The sequence below is a fragment of the Aplysia californica genome, unplaced genomic scaffold (assembly GCF_000002075.1).
Source record: "Aplysia californica isolate F4 #8 unplaced genomic scaffold, AplCal3.0 scaffold00191, whole genome shotgun sequence".
In the NCBI taxonomy this organism is placed as follows: domain Eukaryota; kingdom Metazoa; phylum Mollusca; class Gastropoda; order Aplysiida; family Aplysiidae; genus Aplysia; species Aplysia californica.
The window spans coordinates 1,082,302-1,091,756 of record NW_004797461.1 but is presented as its reverse complement, the minus strand read 5'-3'; the positions used below and the strand labels follow the sequence as shown (position 1 = coordinate 1,091,756).

Sequence of the window (9,455 nt, the reverse complement as noted above, 5' to 3'; positions counted from 1 at the left end):
TAAAAATAAAGTGCATGAGTGAAGGTAAAAATTTACCTCGAATCTTAATCCTGCCCTAACCGCCCTAACGGGCTTGCCTCTATCTGGAATTCAGGATTAGCATTTACCCTTCACTAAAGCCGCCCAGATTGTTGGGTAGCCTTGCCTTTTTAAGTTTGAGTAAGAACGGCACTTGCCCACAAAATCAAGAAGTGCTGAAGATTATTGTTATATTTATGAAAAGAGAGTGACAAATGCAAAAACTACTTTTTGACTCCCTCCTACTTCACACTTTATATATGTAAGCTCATATTATAAGCCATATATATATATGGTGATTTGCATTTGTAAATTTAGATATTTTACTCCCCATAGACACACAAGGGCATCTGCGTGCAGACTGAAAGTGAGAAAATGTATCGAATCCTCTTCTACTATTACAGTTTAAGCTGCTCTAACAATCGTATGTCCAAGACAACCATGTCTGTCAAACAACCGCTTCCCCCTTGTGTTCTTTTTAAGAACACTCACCGTCCAAAAGGACTGCCACTTCTCAAAGTGTATATTATATTTATACAGTTGAACCTGTGTAAGAGGAATCACCAGGGAGCTGGAAAAAAATTCCATCTTGGACAGGGGAATTTAGGGGGAGATGGTGGATGGGGGGTTCAAAGGCCCAGTCTGTGGAATCAAGGATCGCTTGTCCGATCGGCAAGCAGTGGTCAAAACTTCACGCCTCTCAATTGCTATCCTGTCTGATAATGACATGCGTCAGTCTTACTATCCAATTACCACACCAGTGCTTGCTTTTCATGATAGGACCACTGTTTGACCTATTAAAAACAGATACTTTTGAACATCTTCTTTTCTTCCACCCTTAGCGCCACCCACCAACGCCACCCCTTACTGCCATACTGGTAACAATGGTTCGAGGTACTCTTTTCTCGGCTGGCCAATCGATCAGGGCGGCAGGCATTGGTCAATCTAATTTCCCACCTCTGGCTTCTGGTTACCCAGGAAAGTTTCCGTAGTGGCTCGCTACTCGAGCACTCTCACGGGCAGTCGTGAGATTTCCTTGCCGAGCGGCATGGCCATAGCGTTAAGTTTAGAGCCGGCGGAACCAAACTTGCGAGTTTTGTTTCAAATCTGGGCTGAGCGGGCAAAGCATTTACCGTCTTAGACAGTTAAAACCCTCGGAAGGGAGCGGATTTTTCTTTCCGTTTCCGCTTTGGACAAGTTTCCGTTTTATGCAGGTAATAAAAGAGCAATATATCAAGGGGGGGAGCGGGGATATTCCGTTAAAGACAGGTTTCCGTTAAGGCAGGTTTGACTGTATATTGTATGTATACTATTGTGTCTTTCAATTTTATTTTCCTTTTTTTATCTTTCAGTAGGCTGTCCTTAAGCCTGGCCATGTCAGATTCCAGGGCAAAGCGGAGCCCTTATGAGCAAGGGGAGCTGAAGCCCAGCCCTGAGGTGGTGAAGAAGAAAAAGTCCAGCAAAAAGAGCAAAAAATCCCACAAGCTTCCTCCTGAGGCAAAGGTCCATGTAAGAAATGATGATGACGACGATGTACAAATCATGTGAGTGCGTGTGTAGTTTTCAAACCCTCTCTATGTCAGTGTCAGTTTCACATCTGCAACTTAAAAAAATTCTTTTTGTTGTAAATTGTGATTTTTTAAAAAGAGCACAAAAACTAGGTCTGGGACTTTTGAATGCAAGGCTCAGTAATAGCGTCTTTCAGATGGAAATGTGTTCACCCAAGAAAATTAAGTTGCTTTGTTTGAACTTGCTTTTATATGGTGAGGAGAAACATTTACGTTTTTTGTAAGCAGCGACGAAATGTAATTTTATATTGGGTTTTTTCCACGTCACCATTTGAATGCTCAGAAAGCAGGCTTTTATAATAGATCATTTCATGTTGTGTTTTCTGTTGTTCAATTCCTATGTTGTATTTGTCTGGAGTGTGAATATTTGTTGATGTCAGAAAGTTTGTTCTTTGTTAATCGATCTTTATATTTAGTAAAAGTAATCATTGAAGTCTACTTAATCATTCATTTAGATTTGCTAGCCAGGGTTTTTTTGCTCTAAGGTGTGCTTATGATATTTGGCTGAATTATCAATAATTTGCATAACTTGACTTTGCTGTTGATTCTTTTTTTTCTATTTTTGGTGACCTTATTTATTCCGTGCTGTCCAAATAAGCAGCTCCATTATATGGGTTACATCGTCATCATCATCAAGTGCCATTATTCTGCGACAGACATCGGCGATCATGGTTCTCCGTTCATTCCTTAGCTTGGATGCTCTCAAAAAAGCTACATTACCCTGATCCTTCCCTGTCACCCATCCATTTAGGTTCTCCAAGTATGTTGCTCTGGCCCTTCCTTTGCCCCGTTTGCCTTCAATTTTGCCTATGAGAACTAGATGCTCAAGGCTTTTATGTCTATTTAGATGTCCACAAAAACTGCGTAGGTTACCTACGTACCCCAAATAAGCAAATGATGTGGTCTGCTCCTACTTTTCAGAGTTTTTATTTGGACTTTTTTGTTCCTTGCATCCTGATAAAATATGATTCAGGAGTGAGCTTCTGACTCACCTTGTGATAGCAAATGGACCAAAAAATCTTCTTTTTATTTGAAACTTTTATTTTGTCTTCCGACTTTTCAGAGAAGCAGGTGACCATGGGGAGGAGGAGGGGGGAAGCCTGACCATCAAACCTCCTCAGGCGCACCCCATGAGGCAGAAAGAGCGCAGCCACAAGCACAAAAAGGAGAAACACAGGAGTCGGGACCACAGCATACCCAAGGAGAGGGTCAGACAAGAAAGTAAGTTTGCGTGTGTGTGTTTGTGTGTCTGTGTATGTGTGTGTGTGTGTGTATATGTGGTGAACACCAAACCAATGTGCCAGGAACTGAACAATAAAAATGTATCTTATCTTATTTGCGGGTGATTGGTGAGTGCTCTGGTGTGGTTTGCTCCTTCTTTCTTATCAAACATCTATTGTCCCTCTCTCACCTTATTTTTTGTAATTGCCATGCTCTTGTAACACCTCAAATTTTCAACACTTACGCGACATTATTGTTTTGCAAATTTCATAAAATGCTCACTAAAACTAAAAAAAGAAGCAATATTTTTTTAACTTGACTTAATAAGTTGCGTCTATTTTTTGTCATATTCACTGTTTATTTTTATTTGCTTTTTCAGAAGCAGCAGCCTTTCAACAAAGAGGTTGGAAGTCCAAGGAACCGAACCCTCCACAGAGAGATGCACGGGAAATTGTGCGGGAGAGGAAGAAGGAGAGAGCCCTAAAAGAGAAGGAGATTGCCAGGGAGATGAAAGAGAGGGAGGCGAGAAAGAGAGAAGAATCTATTAAAGAAAGGTGAGGTTGTCAGTTCTGTTTTTTGAAGAGAGAAATATTAGGGAAAAGTACTGGAATAAGATAGACTTGATTAATATGCACTACTCAGTCTTTTGAGCTGTCTTCTGCTACTTTCTTTCCATGGGATATTCCTATGACCAGCATGTAAGTACAGTCAGACCTGCTCTAACGGCCACTTGTCCAAGACAATCACCTGTAAAGTTTACCACCTCCTTCTACTCCCCCTGACATGTTTTATTTATTATTATAATTACGATGTCCAAGAATACCCCCCTGTCTGAGATGACCACACTTCTTCTACACATTGTGCTGCTATCTTTGACAATTTTTGCATGTATATCGATATGATAAACTACCAAAAGTGGGTGGTTTGTGAGTGCTCTGGTGTGGTGTGCTCCTTCTTTTTTATCAGACATCTGTCGTCCTTATCTCCCCATCTTCTATTTTGTGTTTGTTACTCTCTTGTAACACCTCTAATCTTCAGTACTTATATACCTTATTGTGTTGCAAGTGCCGTAAAATACTTACTAAAACAATAAATACAAACTACCAAAACGAAATACTGACTGATGAATGGTTGTTCTGAACATTAAAGGTGGGTTCTTTGATGTGCTGTGGTCTCCTCTATCTAGTTTTTGTGTGTGTGTGTGCAGTGTTTCTTTTATCCTGACTGAAGTGACTTTAGGCCATTTCCAAAGGGGGGACATTTCTCGTTCAAGCACAGTAAAATTGTAAATGGGCTGATTTATGTCACGCTCATAACTGTGACTGATCTACAACAGGGAACTGCTGCTTTTTCTTTCCTTATCCTTACTATTGTAATTTTTCCTCTACTTCTTTTGTATGTTTGTCACACTCTTGTGACCTGCTATTTCCGGGGTGCCTTGATAGTCGAAGCAGACCTTGTGCTGTTGAAGCTAGAGAGGTGAGCAACGTAAGTCTGATTCCCTGTAAAGACTTCTCTGTTGACACCAACCCCTTGGCGCTCATATGACCTTATGCAGTTGCGAGCGCCGTAAAACCCTCTACTATATATTTGTCCTAATATGTAGCTCTTTGTGGTGATATAATGACTTATTGTTCCTGTCTTGTTTGTTTGTTCTGATGACTTATCATATTTAAAGTAATTAAAGCTTGTCGGTAATGTTTTTAAAAAAAATTATAAAGAATTGTTGTATAGAAAGTCGCCTTCTCCCACTGATAAAATGTTGCTGAGTTTTGTTTTGTTTTCATTGTCATAATAGTACAGAAGTACTTTTACACAGGGAAAGACTGGAACGGATGGAACTGGAAAGAAGGAGGGACAGACAAATGAGGGAGGAGAAAGTCATAGAAAAGCAGCCACAACCAAGACCAATGAAGAGAAAAGAAGAGAGAGGACATTATCCTGGTGAGTTTTTTTAACTTCCAAACTGTCATAATCCAACAGATTTTGTATGTCCATCCCATGACTCCTCATGCAACATTTTATACTACGCCGACCAGAGAGTGCCGTCCTGGGTTAATGTTATCGGCCGTAACTCCCAAAAAGACTAAACTAGGCACGGGACGGTACTGTGAGTTCTTAACAAGAAAAACTAATCAAAGCTGAAACACTCTGTGGACAAAACTGCACATGTGGGTGCTTTGCAGAGATTATAACCTTTTTGGTGTATTGGAAACTGGAACAATAGTTGGAATGTTAATTAAAGACTCCCAGCCACTAGATGGAGCTTGCTTTTCATTGAAAGTTAAGACTACCTGCCAATTCAAGAATTGTTTCCACTATTTCCACTATAAAATCGTCTCAACTTTTATATTCAAAAGATATAAGGCTATCCCATGACTATTCATGTATGTGATTGTATATGTGTGTCTGAGAGAGTGAGAAAGATTGAGAGTGTTGACGAGTGCATGTGTGTAAATTTATATGCCATACTGCTGCAAATTTCTCTTTGTGGATATCATCAAAGTGTTATCTTTTTTCAACTGGCGATGCAGTGGCCGATAACCAGTATATTTCTAAAGTTGGACATAATATATACGAGAACCATCTCCCTATTTTTTTTTTCAGGTGTGCTAGTACTAATAGTGTAAAAATTCCTACTACTTTTTTCATATCCTCAGTATTGCAGAGTTTATAATAGTGTACTTGAAATCCAATTATTGAGATTTTCTCATTTACCCAAGTCATGGGGTTGGATTAAGAAAGCTATGTTTTCTTCAATTTTCTCAAAACAAAAAGATGTATTTTGTTCACACTTTTTCTTTTCTTTTTTTTTTGTTTTTTTGTTTTTTGGGTCAAATGTAGACAGCAGACGTGAGAAGATGAGGAAGGAAGATAAAATGCAGGGGGACCACCGAAGCAGAAGTCGTGACATGTCTCGAGAGCAGGGGCAAGGTCGACATTTCCCTCCCCCACCCAGGCTTCAGGAGGACAAAGGTCAGTGGGTGTATGAGCTTGTTTCTGGTGCGAGTGTAAAAATGTAAGACAAGTGTTGCATGGGTGTTAGCGCCACCCCAAACTCTGCCTTGACTCCTCAGGCGCAGCCAATACTGACTGTCTCTGCAATTTTTTGTAGACATTAATTAATAAACAAATTTTTATACTACTTTTGTAGGAAATTTTAGAAGTTGACATAAGGGTGGAAAAATCATGGAGGTCTCGTGTGGAAGTTGTGCATGTTAAAGATCCCTTGGTGGTCCTTAAAAATCGATCGATAAGAGTAGGCTTCGGCCACCACCCAAGCAAAATTCGAAACTAATTCCTACCAAACTGAAAATGCTTAATGTGTCCTATGCGCTCATATGACCTTATGCAGTTGCGAGCGCTGCAAAACACTTACCAGTACAATACCCCAAAAACTCTAAGTAAAAGCAAACTGGTGTACTCACGTCTCATCTCTTTTTGTTTCAGTGTTTAAGAAAGAGTCCAAAAGGAGGCTGTCTCGATCGCCGTCCCAGTCCCCAAGGTCAGAAGAGGAAAGACTCCGGCCTGGCTCTGATCAGGATACCAGGATGGTGGTTGTGGAGGATAAAGGTTCGAATCTCCTGCCATACATCGATCTCTTTCCCTCCCTCTGTCTCTCTCTTTCCCTTACTTTCCCTCCCTCTGTCTCTCTCATTCCCTTACTCATGCACATTTTAAAAAATTTAAACAATAAAAAAAAAATTCATCTGTTTTAGAGGGAATGGTAAAAGGCTGAATGAGTTTTGCAGGTTGATAAATGCAGATTTGAAACCCACACATCAAAGATAGATTTAAGGTGCAGCAGGCTAATGTAGGTTTGTGGGAAGTGGAGATTGAAGATGTTAGTTGAATATGAAGATTACGTTATGATCCACATTTTCTCATTGGGAAAGTTAATGGATAGTTGGAGGGTTTCTTGGTCTGACTTCGTTGTGTTTCCCCTTTGTTGTTTCTGTCTATCTATCTCGGCGGTTCCCTGCACTAAGTGGCTGATTTCAGATTTGTATGCTTCTGTTTACTTTAACTTAAAATTCACCTGTCCAAGACAAATATCTGTAGAAATATTCCCCCATCCCCCTTCCCAATGTTTTTTTTCTCCTTTTTTATAATGATTGTCCAAGTCGTCCTCTTGTCTAAGATGACTGCTTTTTCCTCAACAATGGGTGACATCGTATTTTGTATTAAAAATTCCTATCATTTCTTCGATTTGCTTCTACTTCATCTCATTTCATCTTTCATCTCATCTTTACTCCTTTATTTCCCTCCTCATCTTGTCTTTTTTTATATCTATTTTTTTTCTCATCATCTTTGTTTCCTATCACCTTACCCGCTTCTCTTTGCATCTCTTCTGATCTCCTCATCTGCTTTTTTAACTTGGAAGATGAATTTGTACGGTATGCTTTCCACTTCCTCTGCAGATGATGGCGTCTCTGACAAATCCTTTGAAGAAATGCCTGAGCGCAAGAGAGGGTCAGAGGTCAGCTCGTCTGGGAAAGGAGATGTCCAGGAGGCTGAGGCTGACGATGAGGATGATGGGGAGGAGGAGGAGAGTGATGACTCAGACTCGGATTCAGATGATTCGGATTCAGGTAGGCGGAATCTTTTCTGGAAACATTCAAAGAAAGAAATTTTGCTCTGCTGAATAGCTCCTAGGGTGTTCACTGTTATACCAGTGAAGTTGGTCAGGCATGGGGTTCAAAAATATATTTTGTGCTGATGTCTGATTGTGGAATGTATTGCTTCACACCATCATGTGTGTGTATATATTTTTTTATTTTTTAAAAACTAAAAAGCCAGAAAAAGAGCTGTTATAGATCTCACACTTTCATACTTTATTAGAATACCTTTTTGGAACTTATCTAGCTTTGTAGACAGGGTGGTATAATCTTACGTTTCTGATGTTTTGTTTTTAAGGATGGAATTATTTTATTCCTGGGACTTAGATTGCAAAGTATCAGAGTGATTTCACCATTAGATTCCGAGTATGGAGCTCTCAGTCCAATTAAAAGTTTGTTTGCATGGTGCCATTTGGCCTTCAAGATTCAATGAACGGATGTCGTGCTGTTTAGTTTATTGGCGACAATGCGGTTCACATTACTGAAGTCAAAGCTTGCACAATATTTATGAACTTCTGATACAGCCTTTTGTTTTTCTGGGTTTTAAAGATAAAAAAAATAGTTTAAGAGTAATGTCATTTCTTTTGTTTAGTAATTCTACCATGCAGTATGTGATACGATTTTCAGACAACTTCTGAGTAGTAGTTTTTCAATTTAGTTCTGAGAGTCTTAATTCTGCTACAAATAGTCGAATGGTAGATAGGTCTGAAAGAAGAAGACAGCCTCCAATTTCAGGCTTTTGAACTCTTCCCACCTTTATTTTTACCTGTGAACAGACAGCAGCAGTGGAGAGGAGGAAGAGAGCAGCGAGGAAGAAGAGGAGGAAGAAGCTGAAGACAGAGAAGACAGCCCTGGGAAAAATCTGGCAGATGTCTTTAAAGAGGATGCCAAGATGGAGGAGACGTCTTCAGGTATGTTGAGAAGAGGGAAAATTAAAGTCACACGCACACGTACACACTCATACACTCACATGCACACAAACACACACAGGCACGCCCTCACATGCACATGCATACGCACACTCAAACACATACACACACAAATGCATACACTCTCTCCCAAACACGCGTACCCTCTCGCCCACGCACACACTCTCGCACACGCATACGCTCACACGCACCCCTTCATTTGGAATATGTTTCACTCAAGAAGCTGCTCTAGTTTTCTCTCCTGTGGTTGGCAAAGTGCCAGCATGTCTGTGCTCTTAGGAAGTGCCAGCATGTCTGTGATCTGAGGAAGTGGTTGTGGAAGTGAGTAGTAAAGGGCTGCAGGATAATATGATGGTGGTGGAAGTGAGTAGTAAAGCGCTGCAGGATAATATGATGGTGGTGGAAGTGAGTAGTAAAACGCTGCAGGATAATATGATGGTGGTGGAAGTGAGTAGTAAAACGCTGCAGGATAATATGATGGTGGTGGAAGTGAGTAGTAAAGCGCTGCAGGATAATATGGTGGTGGTGAAGTGAGTAGTAGTAAAGTGCTGCAGGATAATATGGTGGTTGTGAAGTGAGTAAAGTGCTGCAGGATATGGTGATTGTTCAGTGTAAGACTCCACTATGTACCATTTAAAAAAGTGACGTATGACAGTTTGACACTGAGCAGTTGATATAAAAAACAAAATCCTGTCACACACAATACAAACTCAATTGTAAACCATTTATAACTCTTGTTGTTGTTATCAATCCAGCAACAGCTGGGCTCTCGTCCTTCTATCCAACGCTATGTAGTGATGAGTGCAGTTTGCTGCAGTTGCTGTTATGTTCCGTAGAGTGTGATTTATGACTGATAAAAATTGTATTTGTTTCTCTTTCTGTTCAGGCAAAGTGCGATCCAAATTTGACGATCACTCAGACGTGGAAAGCATTGGAGGTCGCTCTGACCGCAGCCAATCAGACGATTACATGCCTGAGTCTCCGGAACTTTCTGACGTCGAGATGAAGCCCGAGGATATGTTGCCACCCTATCTGCCGGCCATACAGGTACGTGAAACGCTAGAGAGAATATCTGGTTTGTAGGGGGGGGGGTCCATTGG

At 40.5% G+C, this 9,455-nt stretch overlaps 1 protein-coding gene across 1 annotated transcript in view; it reads left to right on the top strand.

Moving 5' to 3' along the window:
- LOC101864621 (cyclin-dependent kinase 11B) overlaps positions 1 to 9,455 on the top strand; it is a gene marked incomplete in the record, with an annotated part of 22,524 nt that overhangs the window by 1,941 nt on the left and 11,128 nt on the right. Inside the window, 10 exon segments of the mRNA XM_035969883.1 lie at positions 1,371 to 1,562; positions 2,650 to 2,807; positions 3,187 to 3,361; positions 4,606 to 4,751; positions 5,652 to 5,818; positions 5,962 to 6,007; positions 6,258 to 6,380; positions 7,229 to 7,399; positions 8,203 to 8,337; positions 9,242 to 9,402. Of these exon segments, the coding sequence (XP_035825776.1) occupies positions 1,393 to 1,562; positions 2,650 to 2,807; positions 3,187 to 3,361; positions 4,606 to 4,751; positions 5,652 to 5,818; positions 5,962 to 6,007; positions 6,258 to 6,380; positions 7,229 to 7,399; positions 8,203 to 8,337; positions 9,242 to 9,402 (1,452 nt within the window).